The following is a 21,631-nucleotide window of genomic DNA, read 5'->3' as shown; positions in this document are numbered from 1 at the left end:
ACCTAAAACAGGCTATGGACAAGCTACTTGATATTGAATAATATATTTAAATATATTACAGCATTAAATCATATTTCTTTTCATTCTTTGATATTGCTACTTACTGTGTATGGCTTAATATAACAATGTTTATATATCTATCTATCAATCTATCTGCATACATATATACATAAATATATACATACGATTAAATAATTTATATTATATTAGTTCATGGAAGTTCATGATCACAATAAATAATTGGCCACCAAATGAAGCGAACTTTGTATCAGTTAAATTAACGGTAAATACGCTTTGAATTTTACATTAAAATGACGCAGCAGATCTTCCTAAATTGTTTCCGAAAACATAAATTGTAGAAAAAATTATAGCAGAGCAATGTCCGTAAACTTGCAAGGCATTTAAATATTATATTTTTTTTAAAAAACAGTGTCCGAAAACATACGGTAAATATGGTATATCTTTTATTGTAACTTTCAGTCATCTTTGCAGGCCAATCATTATTTTATTTCAGATCAAGTATAATATATAATGAATAAATGAATTTGCGATCTCACACCTCAAGTCTTCTTGCTTTATGTTTGCCATATATTATTTGTTTTTAATAAAATATATGCAGTTGTTTAAGCAATATGAAATATATCTTGTATTGGTTGTAGGTAAAATAAGGTAGTCAGAATTACGCAGTTATGCTTGGAAATCTTGCCATCATACATCTTTTCAGTAGCATATATGGGTTGACATCCGAACTTTATAGATCAATTATGGAAGCACTGAATAATAACCAGATACTTTTTCTGGGCATCATTGTTTTGTTCGAGCATGGATGTATATTCTAAAAGGTATTTGAGGCCATACATAAAAGCAAACTATTTTTACTTGTGCTTTACACGAATATTGTAAGTGAATGGAAATATATTCAGAAGAGCAGTTTCAGTTGTCCATTAATTTTCCCTATTATTATGACTCTATGGTCTTAAAACAAGTAAGAGAAAAGAGTGAGAAGCAACAAGCTTTTTAATATTCACCAGATAATTTATTTGCCTAAAATACAGAATGAGAGTTTTAAAAAAAAAACTTACAATGGGGCAAATTAAATTCAAAATAATCCTAGAATTACAGACACAAGCCCAAATGATTAAATTACTTAATAACTTTAGTGGAAATCCAAATTTAATCTAACATTGGAAGTGTTGATGTGCCTGTTGTGGTCAGTGTAGTGGTGATGTAACAAAAGTCTTTTGTTGGATCACAGGAATACAATTCCAATAACATATCCTTATTTGAAATTTCACTATAAATTCAAGTCTCTATTTCCAAGAATGTTATTTTTGATGAACACTTTGTATTTCCAGCAAATAAATAATTAGAATAAATAAAATTCTAGCCCAAATGAAGTACAGGACAAAATACAATTGATTCTGCTAAGATCATAAAGCATAATTGAATAATTTATAGAAAAACAAGACTCAGGTCACAATTAGCATTTTCTAAAAATAATTGTAAAATCTGTTACCTAATGAAAAATAACCTTCTAGAAGGTTCCTAAAGTTTACAAAATAAAATTTGGTTATAATTAGGATATAAAATTTGGCAAACACAATGTCCTTGACTCAGGCCAAGATAATAATCCTAATAATCCTAATAGTTAACCCATATTCATAGGAAACTATTTGCTATGTATTAGTTGTTTACAGAATTTAGAAAGGCAAATTAAACATACATAACACTATAGAGACCGTTTATATTGTTATTACTGAGCTAGCTATAATTTATGCATTCATACTGAATATGCAAAACTATTTGTTCAACATGGACCACTCTGCAAAATATACTTCATTGAGCTTATATTGCTGGGGAGCTGTACTTTTTCAGCCATGTTTCTGAAGATCCTAAATGCAGATCTGATGTTATCCATCAAATCATAACCACATGGTTTAGAAGATCATTAAAATAAATTTGATGTTATCCCTGAAATCACAACCACATTTTGTGATGGTTCTTGTTACAGCTCTATGGTCTTAAACTATGTAACAGATAGAAGCCAAACCAAAAAGTTTTATCAGATAACAAATAATTTATTTCTTATAATTAGAAAATGAAAATTTAAAAGACACTTAATGTATTGTGAATGTAATTCCAAAATATATTAAAATTTTCTGTCACATGTACAAAAAATGTGTAAAATATTCTGCATTAATTCTAGTAGTCTTCAGTGTTTTAATTTATCACAATGTTATAATCGGGAATGTCTTTTGTATGAGTTCTCAACTCTACAATAGTGTTTTAGTCCAAAAGTAGGTCACTGAGCATGTTGTAGTTCTGTAGAAAAATTAATATAAATAAATAAAGTAGATCTGAACATCACAGCAGATGATTTCACAGACTAAACTTAAAACAAATGAACTCTTGTTTAACAAACCTATTTATATACAATCTCCAGCTGACCTGCGATGTAATGGGTTTGCTTTGAAAAAAACACTAACTCATAAATTAGGTCAGGTCATGAATTCAAATTGAAGTAAACATGTTATTTACTTTTTACACTTAAGACAAAAATCAGGTAGCATAAAGTATAATATATATATATATATATATATATATATATATATATATATATATATATATATATATATATATATATATATATATATATATATAACATGCTAAATACAGATCCGATGCTATCCACCAAATTACAACCATGTGCCACAATTGGCCACTTAAATTCTTTTGCAACATAATATGTTTAGATTTGATCTTTAAATGAGAAAGAAATGACAGTCTGACTTATTGTATAGAGTAGAATCAAATGTCAAACATTATGGTTAGCTACCTGTTTTGTATGAACTATTTGAAAAATGCAAATATAATAAATTTAATACAAGGTACCAAATACAAATGCTAAATTTTCCAAATGGTCAACAGTACTGCTTCCAAAAGGATTGAGATGCATAAATGCACTGCTAAAGCTAGATCAATCCATCTTTGATAACCGGAAATCAGAATCAAAAGTCTATGTGTCATTTTAGGACTTTTGGAAGGCATTTGATGCTATATGGCACAAGAGAATTTTCATAAAGCTTGCCTGATTGGGAATGACTGGCACACAAACCGCTCAATGTAATTAAGCAATATACTCTATATATAGCATTGTAACAATAAATGTCACTAAATATAAGTCTATATCAGTCAGGTAAGATGTTTGGCAATGTGGAGTGTTTTCTATGCTTCTCTACCTAGATATGCAAAAGCTGTTGGAAGATTCAAAATTAATACAAGAATTTCCATTGCAAATTATGTCGTATACCTGAGAACACATTGTCTGAACAAATACTGTTAATGAGAATGTGTACATTTCTTTGCACGAATGACTGTATGAAACAAAAAGGAATTATTTCCTGATTTATTTAGAAAGTTTGAATGTATTTGTTTATATTTTATCTAGGTAAGACCTTTACAGTTAAGAAGGAATTATATCATAATGAATGGAACAAAATAAATGAATAATCGTTTCAAGCACATATGCTATAATGATGCATCCTTTCAGAGATTTATAAATATACATCATTTTATGATATCTGGCATTTTTTGGTACATACAGTGTGCCCAGGTCAAACAGAGACATTAAACAGGTAAAAATGTCGGCCAGGATTCTCATCACGCGATACAGTATGATACTTCACAGTCTATAGCAGACAGGCAAGATGTTTAGCATGCTTCTCTACCTAGATATGTAAAAGCTGTAGGAAGATTCAAAATTAATACAAGAATTTCCATTGCAAATTATGTCGTATACCTGAGACTATATTGTCTGAACAAATATTGTTAAAGAATGTGTTCGTTTCTTTGCATGGAAGACTGTATGAAACAAAAAGGAATTATTTCCTGATTTATTTAGAAATTTTGAATGACTTTATTTATATTTGTATCTAGGCAAGACCTTTACAGTTAAGAAGGAATTATAGCATACTAAATGGAACAAAATAAATAAATAATCATTTCAAGCACATGTGCTATAATGATGCATCCTCAGAGATTTATAAATATACATCATTTTATGATACCCAGCATTTTTTGGCACATACAAAGACATTAAACAAGTAAAAATGTCAGCCAGGATTCTCATCACTCGATACAATACGATACTTCATAATTTTTCAACATTGCATTACTTTGTACACCAATGCTCATCTTGTGTCCAAACACCAAAAAACATGGGGAATCGATTTTCATCACATATGACCAATAATTTTGATATTTACTTTGTGCATATCCTCATAATAGATCTGGCAAAGGTTTTGTCTGATGAAGAATTTGTTCAGCACTTATAAGGTGGGAAATTCCCCTACACCTGGATTGAATGCACCCAAAGTAAAAAAAAAAACAAAAAAAACTTATCATGTCGGCTGCATTATTTTCGCAAGAGGGTTGCTTGAATTTTGTAAATAATTGGAATGTTTGTTTATTGGGAAGGGAGGCTTCAAAAACTCTAACTAAAGAAATGATAATAACTGACAGAATTTAATTAAATCATACCACTGTTTAACCTAACATAACTTGACTTCACAGCATTTTATTACATTCATATATAACCCTTCATGCTTTTAACATTATATCCTTGTTCGCAGCTCTGAAAATTGGATTGTATACCTCATATATATATATATATATATATATATATATATATATATATATATATATATATATATATATATATATATATATATATATATATATATATAGTTGGAGAATACATGAATGAACCATTAATCTGTAGAAAATAACTTAAGTTAGCATCTTGCACATCGAACTGTAAATCTTCACCTTAAGATTTGTGATTAATGCCTTCTTAATAGATTGTATCCAGGCAAATTGACTCAGTAAGATCGTTTACCCAGATGACCATTTCATCCTTTTCCTTATTATAGGAGACTGTAGCTATCATCAAATAGCCAGAACCATTCCTTATCAGGTGATGCTCTTATGGTATGGGGCGGATCATATAAACAAAAACATTGTATTCCTGTTTATACATGCCCGAGTTCGTAATTTACATATGTATTTCTACATCATGTCCTTGTCATTTCCATGTCAGTACCAATTCATTATGTTGTTATTGATCTCTTCAAGAAGAAAATAAAGATGGATTAATTGATCCTTATCCAAAGTGTCAACACACAGCAGACTATGATGCCTAGATTTTAACCTTTCAAGAAATAATAATCATGATTTGAATCCCTCTGGCTTCATTACAATGTGTAATTAATGGAGATGAATGCAGTATAACCAGACACATGAAACCATTAACATAAATGGCATACCTTGACCTGAAATGATGGGGCTATGGTCACATGATATTGTCGCTGTTATAACCTGTAATAATAGCATTATGATATTTTACAGCTTGATAGCCTGAAGTAATAGGGTTATGATCACAGGATTTTTACTCTTTTATAACCTGAAGTAATAGGTTTATGATCACACGAATTTTACTGTTTTATAACATGAAGTAATAGGGTTATGATCATACGATTTTTACTGTTTTATAACCTGAAGTAATAGGATTATGATCACATGATTTTTACTGTTTTATAACCTGAAGTAATAGGGTTATGATCACATGATTTTTACTGTTTTATAACCTGATACTGTTTCATATTCTGAATCTAGACAAATTTTTATCGATAATTTCTACATACAGGCTACAACAATTTTGATGCATGGTTCTGGTAGGTGAAAAGATCTAATTTACTCAGGTCTTATCTTTCATCTTGCCTTGCAATTGTCTGATTTTGGCATCATAGAATTTCTCAAAATGAACCTAAAAAAAATGAATTTAGTTTTATATCAAAAATAGCAGGCTAGATGGATTTTCTTTGCTATCAAATACAAAGATCTAAAAGGATAAAAATTTGAATGAGTCCGATAGCGATGTTTAATTGATTGAATGCCAGGTATAATAATGTCATATCAAGATTATCAATTTATATTACAGGTGAACCATGTGTTCTTAAATTAGGTCTAGGACTTGGGCTAGGCTTATGCATCCCATTTGTTGGCTGCATTATCGCCATTGTGATCGTGGTCAGAAAAGGTGAGTTATCTTTTATAATGGCTGCATATTTATATTATAAAAAGCTGTGTCACGATGTGTTTTTCTGAAGTCTCAGGTAAAATCTTCATTAGGAAAATTTAGAGATACATTTTCATAGCATTGACTTCTTTGATGCAGAAATAATTTATATGCACGGCGTAACACATCTACCATGAAGAATATTACATTATTGGACATAGTATCTTTATATGCATTAATTAGTGCACACATCTATAACACACCTACCCTATAGGATATTTGCTTTGTAGATATAATTTCTTGACTTATGTTAATAAATGTACATGCAGGTTTTGTAATACTTAACAAACAATTTAATTGTCAATGTTATAAATGCAAATTTGAGAGAAACTTACAGTATTATGAAGTGAATCCAAAATAATCCTGAAAAATGTGCTATTCAAGTCCAAAAGAATGAAAAGTTCCATATAAATTTCCAAACCAGACGTATACTGATCCACAAAGAGTCATGACATTGTCAAAATGGCGTTGCCAAGAACTCTTTTGAATAATTCAAAATAGTTCTAGAATATTATAGTCTAAATAATAAGCACTTTCTATTTCCACTGAACAATCTAAATGATTTTCCTCACAGATAATATCTAAATACAACATAAAGCACATCTTACAACAGGAACACAAGAAATTAGATTGACTACCACAATGGAACGAATCTGATAGCTCAGACCACCCTTTCTATTATACGACTATATTTCACAACATACCCCCATGTGACAGATCATACTGCTCAATGACTATTTCAAAATGCCTATTCATGTGACTTACTCTATCCAGTGGGAAGTTACTTAATTTGTCTACAACTGTTCACAACACAACAGCCAATGATTAATTGACCCAAAGTTGTCAACAAGTCGTATTAGTAGTGTATCTATAAGCATCTATTGATAGATCCATGTAATTTTATGCTCATAATATTTATAAAATACTGGTAGATCACATTGGAAAATCTAGCTTAAGACAATTACTACAACTTACAACCATGATTGAAAATTAAAATCGTATTCCAGAAGTTACAAAAAATATAGAGATACATAACACAACCCATATCAGCAAAAGTGCAATTTGCTTAGCTTGAACAATGCTAGGGCCTAAACGTTTGATTGTGTTCAGGACCTTGGCAGGAATCATGACTTCCATCTCTAGCTTTCTTCATGCTGTGTGCTGCTTGTTGCCCTCTTAGCTGACTGTTGAATACACCATTATATATGTCAGAAGGATGGATGTGAAAGAAGACGTCCCTTACATAAAATTCAACCCACACACAGCATACCAAATTAAACAGAAATTGTGCGGACTGAAAAGAAAAGATTCTTCTAATTCTTTTACATAAGTTTACTTAAGAGTAAGAGAGTTTTTATAGATACACACTTTGCCCACACAAACACACTCTACCCAACAAACACATGTTATAATGAAAAAGTTTCTTTTTGTTGTTGGTGAAAAGAGACAAAACTTCTGTTTTATTTTGGGTACCGTATGCTAGATTTTATGATGGGCCTTAAGGTTGACTATCTTCCATAAGCAAACAGCAGTTTCTTCAGCCAGAACATACATAAACGGAACTGCTAAATGTTCTCTTAAACCACAGTGACCAGGTATTTCATTATAATTCCCAAAGAAAGGTATAATCTTAAAGCTATATAGATGGTATCAGTATGTTACAGTTTAATATAAATCAGTAACAAATAAGGCTTAAAGCTGGTGAAAATGAAGCAAGAACTGTTGAAAAGGGCTTGGTGTGTGTGTGATTTGGGTGTTTTTAACATAGTTTTGACAAATTTCCAGTCATAGGCTACTATGTCTGCATTGTGGCAGTATATAGTGATGTCTAATACTGAGGTATCCTGTCGCAGACATCTAGCATCATGTTCCAGCCAGCCACATTATTCTGACACCAGGGTGACCAGTCCTAACACTAACCTCTTAATGCTGAGCACCAAGCAAGCCAGGTACTGGTACCATTTTTGTAAGTCTTTGGTATGGCTTGGCTGTGGTTCAAACACCCACATCTGAGATGGACGCTTTAACCAGTTAGGTCACCGGAGTGGTCCAACAGGGCTTGGTACAATTTCTTCCACTTTGTTTCACACAGCGGTGTCTTATGTCATAACATTACATGCCCTGTGTTTTGAGCATATTTTAAAATAGATGAACATAAATGTTAATTCAAAAAGCACAGTTTGTAATAGAATAGATGAACATAAACAATGCCGAGTATATCAAAAACAGCTCATAATAGAAGAGATGGACATAAACTATTTATCAAAAACACAACTTAAAATAGATAAACATGACCAATAATTCAAAAACTCAAAATAAAACAGTTGAGCATTCAAATAGATGAATATAAACATTAATTTAAAAAGTACACAATTTAGAGTAGTTATATGCATATCATTACACACTGTTGATAATATTAGAGCTTTCATGTTTTCATGAAACAGTTATGTCACTGGTCATTCAACTCGAAGTCTGGGTGGCTGCAAAACAGATACGTGATGTTCACGGGAAAAATTGCTAAAAACTATTAATTTCTAGTTTCTAGCGATTTGAAATAATACTTATTCAATCTTTCTAGCAATTTCAAAGGTGGGTTAAAATTTGCTCCATTTAATAATGCCCTTCATTGCTCCCATGTGTTTTGCCTAACAGTTGTGTAATAGAGTGATGTTATTTATGTCAGTCTTGATGGCTTTCATGAACATTTCTGTCGTAGCAACATAAGGCTCTTTCGAACAAAGCCATACTGTTATTAATTATAAACATAACAACCTGACACCATAAATAATATGAATAACCTCTATTGTCACATGATCTGCTTACATATATACACCTTATCCAGTTGTTCCCCTTCTTATAATGTTTTGCTGCATAAAAGGCATTATTTTACAGTATTATTTCCATCAGTTTGGTAGGCGGTCAAGGACTGCAGAATCAGAATGGAAGTGAAGATCATCATATTTTATTTCCATATGTTTGATATTCTAAATATCAGTATATTTATGTGCTCAATTTCAGGAGCAACTCATATGCGTCGAGAAGGGATGTTGAAACACAGAAGGAAGAAAAGGGTGTTAAGAAGTTAGAATAATGGAGCATTTTCTTCTCCTTTGTCGGACTGTCTAGTGTGTGTTTGTACCCAGACTTTAATCTGTAGCATGGTATTCTTACATAATCAGGTCAACACTTTTATAAAGCTTGAGTACGTAACTCAGAAGTTTTTTCTTTTACCGAAGTGTTGTGGTTTTTCATTAACAGTTTCATGCATTTTTATATGATGCTTTCAATTAAAAATTTCTTTTTGTCATCCCAGTTTACAGTAAGATGTTAAGATTTCTAGTTCAGATTTTGAAATTATTTCATTTTTTGGTGTTTTTTTGCAAGCTAAGCAACATCAGGTTGAAACAATCTGAGAATTTTCGTTTTAATATGCCAGTAATCTAAGTTTTAAGAAAGATACTTTATATTACAGTTGCATATAGTTTGTGTTATGCCTGTCCATACATGTAGATATTCACCCAGCAGTATATTGCTAAGGATACCTTTATGAAAATGAAAATTAATTAGGATATTGATTATGTAAAATTGGTATATAAACAATTAATTAGGGCAGTTGATTATGTAACATTTATATATAAATATTTAATTAGGGCAGTTGGTTATGTAAGAATAACTGTCATGTTCAAACCTTTTCCCAAATACTTGAGAAAGACTTTGAACACCTAGGCTTTATTTCTGGATTCAGGCAGTTATTTATAGGTTACTGCATTTGTATGGGAAAATATGAACGAGTTTTTTGGATGGAAATACTGTACGACCTTGGGAATGCAGTATATCCGTGCGAAAATATGACTTCATATTTTCCATCCATCAGAAAAAAAATGAGTTCATATTTTCCCATTCATATGCAGTAACCTTTTTATTATATACTCATTTTCTTATCCTACCTAAGGCTTAATTATGAAAACAAAAATACACTACATGAAACAAAGTAACTGAATGCATGCCGTATTCCAAACTAAATACACAAGTGCAGATTCATCTTTACACAACAGCATTATTAATGCGCACTTTACTCCGCCCAGATAAATTTGAACTTAGTCGCAAGCTAGACATAACTTTCGAAATAAAATGTCGTTTTGATCTACTTAAAATTGAAATTTGGAGTCATATTGTGAATGAATGTGCATTGCAACAACTTTTCCATTTGATCTGGAATGAATAGATTTTGGTAAGTTTCTCTTTTCTATGAAATTTCGTGATTATGGACTGGATTTATGTGCCACTTCTACATGAACTACATTGGATTTCAGTGGCGACGGAGCAGCTTGTTGATATCTGCAAGTGTGTTTCTGTTCTGCCATTGAATGTTTGAAATCATAATGTGGGAAAAATAAGAAGTCATTCAATTTCAGTTATCAAAAAGGCACTATGGAGTATGTTTCCTTCATTTTGAGTGCGGTAAGGAGGACGTTATTGCACTTGGAATATAGTGGAAACTACAGTACAATTTCGAAATGTGTAATCAAGCTTGAAAACCCATGATATGGCTCGTGTAATTCGGATTTGCAGAACTAAGAAAGTACGTTTTGAGGAAATTCAGGATGTAAAAACTGTTAGTATATTTTTTGCCATTCTTATCACCAGCTAAAGGAAACAGATTGTGCATTGTTACTTGCATGTCATTTGTAGGTACCCAGCAATTTTATGAAATCTGGCATCTATCGCAAAAATCTGAAACATTGTATCAAAAAGGTTAATGCGGAATGTAGCAAAGCAGCTGGTATGTGGCAGTCCATGAAACATCTGCTTTAGTTCATTTAGAAACAAATTTAATCAACCAAACCGTAAAGTGTCTGCTACACGAGTGTACATGATTTGTTTACAAAGTAGTTCCTAATACATTATTGGTCACACGTGTCCTGCACATGAGTGCAATATGAAGGTGTGCAATATCGTAAAATACTGAATGATTCTGACAATGTAAGTTAACGGAGAAAAAATTGAGCATATAATAAAACATATTCTGGCCAGTGCTTTGATAATGTAAACTGCATATTTATTCAGTATTAAGAACGTGTATATCTATCATGCTCATCTTCACTAACTTACACAGTTTGCTGAAAGTTACAGCACAGACCAAAACGTGTTGCCATCCTTTAGTTTTAGACAAAATGTATCAAAGAAAACTAATTCACCCCGATCTGAATGAAAATACTACATGACTCCACGAAAAACATTACAACCCAGTCTGACTGGAAACACTACAATAGTCCAAGAAAACCATTATAACTTAGTCTGACATGAAACACTACACAATTTTACAACCCAGTCTGGCTTCAGACACTACATAATTTCAAGAAAATCATTACAGCCCAGTCTGGCTAGAAGTGCTTACAAGTTATTTACATAAATACAATCTTGTAGCCAAATCATTAAAGCATATTTATGAGTGGCAATAGTGTATTATTTTGGCTTGGTTTTAGCACACTGAAAAATAACAAAATTTTAACCTTCTTCCCAACAGTATTTAACAGAATTAATCCATGTTTGAGAGAAATCATCCTGGTATGTATGAAGGCATTTCATGTTGCATTAAAAATACCGAGTTGCTGTGCAAGATGGTTGTTAATACAAATAGTAAAACCTTTACATGGTATACTGCTGTCTTCAAAACTGGTACACAAATTTTGACCAGATTTGACTGAAATGAACTGTTTGCAAATTAATATGACCACATCACTAAAAAAATTAAACATGCTATTTTAAAGAAGTGCACAACAGAGTTCATTAAATCTGATATAATTATTATAGGATAAATGACTTAAATATTATACAAATGAAGCTGATCTGAAATTGAATACAGTAACATTATTAAAGATATAATTAAATCATGAAATGACAGTTTCTGTTGACCACTCCACAAAATTGGAGTAAATTTGACCAACAGCATTCTGTTTTAAAAACCTCAGTTCTACACAAATCTGACATCAAAAAGCTGCTGAAGATACCCAAACGAAGACATTCAGCCTTATCAGTTGCTAATCAACAGATTACGAGGAAAATAATCAAACTCAATTTATCATATTGACATTTTCTACAGCCACTCTTGTATTTGGCTGTTAGTTACATGTCAATTAAATGATCACTTGGATATCTTGTTTTGATAGGTGATTTACTAATAAGTCAATTATATGGCAGATGTGGAGTTTTATAGTATATGTAAGTAGTATATATATGGAATTTTGAAAAATCATTGAATTTTTTATTTTAAACAAATTCCTAAAAAGGCTTGCACAACAACAGGGTAGTTAGCAAAGTTGTATATAGGGAAGGTTCAATTTGCATACGATGATATACTCCATGAAACATTTTTAGGAGGTCTTGAAAAATCTTTAAAAACAAACTATAGGACTATTCAAGCTGTGACATAATGCTTGCTTTGTTAAAAAATATAGTCATTTAATATTTATGATTGTTTTCACATCCTACAAAGTTTAATTAAACTGCTCTGGTGGCCTAGTGGTTATAGCATCCGCCTCGGATGCGGGAGGTCGTGGGTTCGATCCCCGGTTGAGTCATACCAAAGACTTATAAAAATGGTACTAACAGCTGCCTCGTTTGACGCTCAGCATTAAGAGGTTAGTGTTAGGACTGGTCAGCCTGTTGATATGACTTAGCCAGGGATTGAACCCATGACTCCCGCATCCGAGGCAGATGCTCTAACCACTAGGCCACCGAAGCGGTTATCTCAGATGAGTTCCTTAATGATCAACATCTCAGATGAATTCCATAATGATCAACATCTCATATGAATTCCTTAATGACCAGCATATCAGATGAATTCTATAGTAATAAATATCTCAGGCGAGTTCCATAACGATCATCATCTCATTACATACCATGGTATTTATGAAATGACAGCTATTATTAAACTGTTCTGCAGGGGTAAATGTCATAGTTTATATTATTCAGACACTAACATCACATAATTATAGTGATGATTAAATTTCTATGAAAAATTTTGCTCTCTAGACTGACTAACACGTACACTATGCTCCCTAAAATTGTATGATTATCAGTATACATGCATATATCCAGAAGATCTTGCATGAATTGGATTTCATCTTTTAGCAACATCTGGTCATATCAGTGTTATGTTCCTTTGCAAGCCAGCTGAATAATATCAGGCCAACGTGATTGATGGGCGGGGGGGGGGGTATTTTGCACCAAAAATAGATGGCTTATAAAATGTCATGTGATGAAGAATTCTGAATGGTGTCCGAAGAAGTAGAAACTTGCTTCCTTTCAGTAGAAGATGGAATATGTCTCTTTGCAGATACCAGAATTAAAATCTATTTCCCTAAGCATGGAAAGGACTGATCATAATTTCTTGTATTGATTTTTCAATATTGCAGGATTTGTCTGCATGCTCTTAATATCTTACAACTTAAGGAAAAACCTCACCTTATTTTGGGATTCTGTAACGGTCTCACTTCCTCAGTTCCATTTATTACTAAATAATGTATTTCTTGTGTTTAGAATTTTTCCAGGTGTTAGATCAAACCTTGTAAGTGTTTTCATAAAGGTTTTCATCTTTGAAAACATCCATGTATACAATGGCACAAGGATGCCTTCAGTCATGATAGTATATTCTGTACAATCTGTCACTTACTAAGATGCACATGTTAAAATGAAAATTTGTGTCTTTTCCTCATCAGAGGCTATCAAGGATATTCAATGATTACCATTTGGCATCAAAGGTTATCAGTGATCTCGGGAACAAACAGCATGCTTCTCTGTCCAAAAACACAAAACTAGAATCAAAATTTTCTTAGAAATATTCTCACATTAAAAAGGTTTCATTTGTCAGTTTTCAGTAAATATGGGTGGCATTTCGTGTTCAAAAATAATGTGCAAAGTTTTCTGATGAATGGGACATATCTCATAGAATTTACACTTATCTCAAAAAATATTTTGTTCAGTCGCACAGTCTGGTACTTCATGGAAATTGTGTAAAATCAGGATATGACTGGAGCAATTTAGACTTTTAATATTTTTTTTAAAAATAAGTTTGGTCAGTATTTATAATGGATTTAGTAACAAAACTTGATAATACAGCACCCGTCACTGTAAAACCTATCATTATACAGAACTTCTGACTAATGGGTCTTTCACTATACATGTATCACACTCACTCACTATAAGGTCCTTCATTATACATGTATCACATTCACTCTAAGTTCCTTCATCATACATGTATCACATTCACTCTATACAGTTTATTTGTACTATTCAATGATATATGTTATTTTCTCTCATAAAGTGACTTTGCTTGAAGCAGACTATAACAGGATGTAGTCAGTATTTAATTTCTTAGGTGTGCTGTTTTCTTCTAAGGCACTAGTGATATGCCATTGAGACAGGGTTGCTTAATTTCCATGTTCCATTTAGATTGTATCTTGCATACACTATAAAAATATGCCATTGAGATAGCGTAGTTTAATTTCAAGCCACCTTTTACAATGAATCTTTCATACTCAAGTAGACTGTATCAAGATGTAGCTAGTATTAAATTTCATAAATGCACAGTGTTTTGTATATTACAAGGCAATACAGTAATATACAACTGCAACAGGGATTCTTAATTTCCAGGCCCCTGGTGATTCATAATAGAATCAGAAACAAAGATGAATCAGAAACATAACATGTACTATCAAAACCCTTTGACCTAAAATAATATCGACCTTTGCCCCCATTGAATCAAGAACTCAAAGATAAACCAAACCATCGTCCACAGCCAATACCCTCAGAAAAGAATGATGTTAAAGATCAAAATCTGCGAGGGTTATCTGCTACGTTTGATGATACACAAGGCCTGGCATCTGAGATGCCTCGACCCAACAAAATTCCACCCATCTACCATCAAGTAAAATCAACTGTACAGGAGGAAGGTACCTCAGAAGAGCCCAAAAAGAATAAGAAGAACAGAAAGAAGATAGATAAGACAGATGAAGGAAAAAGTGCAGATGAAATAGCAAAATAAAAATAAAAATATTTTTTTAAAAGTCACCGGAAAACCAAATTGTTTCTGATAAACATTAGCTAGGATCTGTTAATTACAACTTTATCAGTCTCTCAGCATGGAGAATGCAGCTATGTTACCTTCGCCTGAGTTGGCTGGAAATAAAGTCTCTAAACCATTGATGTGTGTCTGCCTATTTCAGTAAACAAATTTTTATTATGTATAATACAAGACTAGAAGTGAAACATGACTTTTTCATGGGTATATTTTACAGAATTTTCCAAAAAAAAGAAATTCTTGAAATTTTGAATTATTTACAGTGGAATAATGTATTCATTTTTTTAAATGACCCCAACCTCATTGACTCAAAGTACTAGAATTGATCAACAATGTTAGGCATCTCAAGTGTTTGAGCTGTTGAGATCATACTGTATTTTAAAATCTTACCAAAGTTTAATTTATATCAAGGTTTGTTGGGTATATAATAAATGCGTCATATAACTATTCCTTGGGTTTTTTCATGAAGATCATGCCTCTTTGGCTAAAATCAAATTATCTTCAACTTTAATCTACTCACAGACTTGCCATGTTAAAAATGGTTGTATTGGCACAATAAGATGCAGAACAGCAAGTGGAGAAAGAATGGCCCTCTTTGGTCTCTTGTGTTTATAGCTTTTCAGTATATCATATGATGTGACTATACTGTGTACAGTAGATATGTAATAGTCTTTGTGATGTGTAATATTTTTACTATATATTAATCTCTCTGTTATCTAAATTGTATTTATGCAATTACTTTTTTGCACTTTTTGTGTGTGTTTTTTTTATTATTCCTGAAAAGTATTGACATTATTACATAGACTCTTGTAAATGGAGTTTTAAATGACAAGACTATTGATATCTTGACTGTAATGATTTGTTTAGTTATAGTTTTGGGAGTTTGTTTTTGTTGCCATCATGATTTTATATTAAAAACTGTGCAGTAAAAATGTTTTTCTAATTATGTATTTGAATGAATAATATTGTAGGGTATTCTTGTTGTTATCATGACTTTGAAAATCACAGTATCCTAAGAATAGTTTTTGTTTTAAACATGTGTTGTCTTGATTTTTTAAGTTGCTCTTTGTATTTTGAATTTTCATTTGTAAATTGACAACATTTTCTTGCATGTACATGGGCCTGTATATATGGTACAAGCAAGATTCATTAATCTTGCTAATTAGATATAAGCTGAACCATATGTAAGTGCTGTTAATGTAAATCCAGGTACGTAGGATAGGTTGATACTCCCTCCCACATGTTGTGAGAGGCAGGAACCATTTTGGCATTGTGGTTAGCTGGCTAGCCTCATGACCGTTGAATTGTGTTTATGGTGTTATTACTGTAGGTGACTGTTGAACCATGTTTACAGTGCTGTTAGTGAGTGTAACATTACAAGCTACATAGAAAGATCCAGTAGTCAGAGTAAAGTATAGCATTACCAGTTACAGAGAACAATCTGGTCATCAGGGTATCAAGTACTAGTATGTATTTAAAAATATGTTTTTACTTATTTCAGTTAAAGTTGTCACTGTGTGATAATGTTTACAGAAACCAGATGTTCTTTGTTAATAAGATTAATATATGTAGGCTACTTTGCAATTCGTCAGATACTTTAGACACAATCCCATTCAAGATGCATGGAAAATAAGGAAAACACAGAAGCAAAAACTTACCCTGAACTTGTGTTGCACCTCTCCTGGATATAACATAGCATATTGGCCACGAAAAAGTAACATTTTTAAGGCAGAGAAACACCACATCGAATGATACTTTGGGATCTACAACTGGCCTAAAATCACAGACATGGACACATGCATTGACACTATCCCTTTTAAGGCTAGATATTTAGACCCCTTCATGTCACATGTCAGTGGTAGAGGCATCATTAATAGTGTTATCCTTGTCTGTGTGTCTGTCTGTGAAGGTTTACATTTAGGTTCATGCTCAATGGTATGGGCATACATGCATATACATATATATATATATATATATATATATATATATATATATATATATATATATATATATATATATATATATATATATATAATTTCCATCCATCCATCATATCTTGGTCAAAATGTGTTCTGTAATTACAGACAGTGCCAGGGCAGTCTTTTTCCATGCTTATGTTTATATTTTTATTTTAACATGTTTAATTTTCCTTTGAAGAAAAGTAGTACCAGTCTGAGGGACCTGAATATGCATATGAGGAGAGGATAGAGTTGAGTAGAAAGAATATTGCTGAAACAGCACATTGTGAAACACCACAATATTGTTTTAAAATTCTCTCACAGGTTTAACATTACACTAAAATAATCGATTAAAAAAAATCCCTGTAACTAGGACACAATATGGCTACTGGGAATTGTTGGCAATAAGCTACAATATGAGTACTGGGAGCTTTCTGTAACTAAGCTACACTGTGGCTGATGGGACATTGTAATGTAATCGAGCTAATACCCTTTGAGACTGAACTGGTATTTAAGAAATAACAAATACATATGCGAGTGACAATAAAAAGATGTATTATTCTCTCACACTAATGATAAAGTAACATGACATCCAAATGAATACAAAGGTACATAATATGGATCCAATGGAAAACCATGATGAAGAATAGATATAATTATTTGAAATGTTCAATAATTATAAAGTTGTTTCAGACAATTAAACACTAACATGCTTTTCGTCTCTATGGTCAACCAATATGCTAACCTTTCCCTATATAGTCAAACACTAATGGCATTGTTATCGTCAAACACTATAATGAAATTCTTTTAGCCAAACCCTATGACCTTCATATAGTCAAACACTATGATGAAATTCTTATAGTCAAACACTATAATGACATTTCTCTTAGTCAAACATTATGACCTTCTTATAGTCAAACACTATAATGAAATTCTTATAGTCAAACACTATAATGACATTTCTCTTAGTCAAAACACTATGACCTTCTTATAGTCAAACACTATAATGACATTTCTCTTAGTCAAAACACTATGACCTTCTTATAGTCAAACACTATAATGAAATTCTTATAGTCAAACACTATAATGACATTTTTATATGTATGTCCGATGTTTACTTGACATTTCATATGCCCTTTGACCTGCTTCCCGGCTCGGTCACTTCAACCATCCAGACTTTTCATGCACATATATGTTGGCACTTTCCTGGCTGTCTTTCATCACTATTGCTGCGGCCTCTGGCTACACTTAGTCAGTCCGCACACAGTTATCCACACCTAGACACTCATACACAACTAGTAATCCAGCCCAGTTATCCGCACCGAGTTCGCCAACTCGTTGGCTCAAACTAAGTAAGACATAATGGCGACCCCGCCCCGACAGCTAAAAACATAAAGAGCTTCCCTCTAATGGCTGTGTCAGTCAAGATCCCTAAGTAACAAATATAGTCGCGCGCGTTAACATGTATTACGCACGTGCCGCACAAGCAATGAAGGCATCACGCGATGCAAAGAAAAAGTATATTTACAAGATCCTATGGCGCGCAAAACACGTCAAATATTGGAATTTATGGTGGTCTAAGCAAGCCATATCAGGTATTTCATAACAGATATGTCCCTCTAACTAAGCTACAATGTAGCATCTGTCAAGTGTCTCTGTAACAAAGCTCCACTATGGCTACTAGGAAGTGTCTCTGTAACTTCATAATGGTTTCTGGAAATCATCTCTGTAACTTGTTATAATATGGCTACTGGGAAGTGTCTCTGTAACTTAGCTGCATAATGGTTACTGGAAATCATCTCTGTAACTTGTTATAATATGCCTACTGGAAATGTCTCTGTAACTTAGCTACACAATGGTTACTGGAAATCATCTCTGTAACTTGTTATAATATGCCTTCTGGAAATGTCTCTGTAACTTAGCTACATAATGGTTACTGGAAATCATCTCTGTAACTTGTTATAATATGCCTACCGGGAAGTGTCTCTGTAACTTAGCTACATAATGGTTACTGGAAATCATCTCTGTAACTTGTTATAATATGCCTACTGAGAAAGATCCTCATCCATATGGCATTTTTCTCATTATTGTATTGGTCTGGGCAAGAGATCATTTTGTTTCCACACAAATACTACTGATTATTGGATCTTTTATAATATGTAACCATGACATCAGTACCCCTAAAAAAGCATATTCAATAAATTACACACCAAAATGAACAAATTTTAACTTTTAAAAATATGTTTAAACTTCGTGTCTCTGCCAGTATTAATTTTATTCACATATTTGAAGACATTTAGTGACATAGTGACTCTTTCACCCAGACATTGCCACAAACATTTAAAATTAATCTGCCATATCTTTCAATCTGGATTTAGATAAAATTCTGTCATTGTTTCTTTCACTCAGTACATTCATTCAAGGCCAATATGAAAATTAAACACTACAATATTATAACAAGATTTGCATGCTTAAGTTGAACTTAACTTTACCTTCTGATGGCTGATTGGCTGACATCAAATCACTGACCAATCAAATGTCCGAATTTTAAGTTGAATCTGATTTCAGTATGTGATTCATTTGAAACATTTGAGTTTGATCCATTTAACTATATTGTACCTGTGATGATTTTATATCATATACTTACTGTTACACATATAACTTTGTATTATACAGGATGCCCTCACTATAATACCTTCACTATAACACTGTTCATATCATGAGGTTGATGTCATTGATTCCATGCTAATAATGTAGTATTAAAATGATATAATCTATATTGTACTTTATTATGAGGTTTATTATGAGGAAGGTTTTCTTTAAGATGGAACACGATATGACTCCAATATACACTCTTATAGTATTATATACTTTATTGTAAGATGGTGCCACTATAAGTTAATATAATACTTGGCTACCATGGACAGTGTTACAATATTTCATATACTTGAGTATAAGGTAGTCTCTCTCTCCAAGGTTTGATGCTCTATTTCTTCAGAGGGTAGAGTTTTAATAAGGTGTTCTGTACTTGTATATATGTTCAAACTTGGGAATAAGTTACGTATACATCATTGGCTTCATTTCAATCTCGTATCATTAAAATCAATGCTTACTGTATAGTTCCAAATGACTTGATCATTTCATTATGACATCTTCCATTCTTGTGACATTTAATATTGTGCTGTGGTAGTTATAGCAATGTCTGCTGCACAATTCAAAATGATGTAGTCATTCCGATAAGTCTTCTTTTATTTAATATTGGTCTGAAACAGTTTTAAGTATGTCTGCTTTTGTAAATTATCCTTCCTACTTGACTTTGAAATGATGTGATCATTTCATTTTGATCTCACTGATATGATGTTTTACCTTGTACATAATGAATTCGGAAATAACTTGGACATAAAATGGCACGGTTGTAGCTTCTGTCTTTTACTCTGTAACGAAAAAGAAAATGATGTGAAAAAGTTTTAAAAATCACACTAACTGTAAAAGGAAATTATTAGGTTTCACATTTTACAGCACAGCAACACAAATAGGTTATTTAGTGCTGACACAATTGGAGTACAGTACCTTGCCCAAAGACACACCACTGTATCTAACCCAGGCTGTTCCTGCAGTAGGAGTCGAGCTTATACCATGTCCAGGTTTGAGTCTAGCATGGTAACCACTGAATCACTGCAGCTCTCAAAAAAGAAATGAAGTGATACAGTTTAACAAATCAGAATAACTGTAAAAGAAAATGGCGTGATAGAATGGAAATAGTCACAATAACTGTAAAAGAAAATGATGTAATCCAGTTTGAATAATAATAAGTTAAGTGAAAGAAAATAATAGTCAGTGAACAGTAGAAAAGACCATAGATGATTTACAACCTGCCATAAAAAGCACAGACATTTTGTTACAGAAAAACAATATGATCTCAATAATTTTGTCATACAAAAAAACAGTCACTCACCAAGATACACTTTCCATTTTGCATTTGATATGAGAAGTCTAAAATCTTCAATCTGTGTAGATAAATTTTAAATACAAATTCAGTTATTATTTTGAGCACACCACCTATTAATGAGGCCATCACATTATGATGTACATGATGTATATAATTCTAATTACTAATTAGTGTAAATGGATTCATGACATTCATCTGTATATCATCCCAGTATTTGTATTCAATTTAGATGGATATTCATCAGATTGTGTAAAATCTGTTTTCATCTTGATGTTTTTGCATAATAATCCCCTCTCTGTGTGTGTGTCTGTGTGTGTGTCTGTGTGGTCACATATAGAAGTGAGGAAGAAACTGACAAAACCAATGGAAATCAATTTTAAAGCAGTAGTCTGAAGATACAGAAAGGCTTAGAAATGATGTGAAAGTAAACTTAATGGGCAAGCAAGTGTGTAAGTAACTTAGTAAGCAATTACATGTAATTAGACAGATTTATAAGTAAATGAAGG

At 32.3% G+C, this 21,631-nt stretch overlaps 1 protein-coding gene across 1 annotated transcript in view; it reads left to right on the top strand.

The window, feature by feature from the left end:
- LOC149782376 (uncharacterized) overlaps positions 1-21,209 on the top strand; it is a 145,254-nt gene extending 124,045 nt beyond the window's left edge. Inside the window, exons 12-13 of the mRNA XM_089933765.1 lie at positions 5,999-6,097; positions 9,155-21,209. Coding sequence (XP_089789891.1) covers positions 5,999-6,097; positions 9,155-9,222 — 167 coding nt within the window. The 3' untranslated portion in view covers positions 9,223-21,209. The remainder of the gene's footprint in view (positions 1-5,998; positions 6,098-9,154) is intronic.
- The last annotated feature ends 422 nt before the right edge of the window (positions 21,210-21,631 follow it).

The sequence above is a fragment of the Sinohyriopsis cumingii genome, chromosome 15 (assembly GCF_028554795.1).
Source record: "Sinohyriopsis cumingii isolate HCF-2022 chromosome 15, ASM2855479v2, whole genome shotgun sequence".
Lineage (NCBI taxonomy): Eukaryota > Metazoa > Mollusca > Bivalvia > Unionida > Unionidae > Sinohyriopsis > Sinohyriopsis cumingii.
The sequence above is the reverse complement of the archived record's forward strand: the minus strand, read 5'-3'. Positions and strand labels throughout refer to the sequence as shown.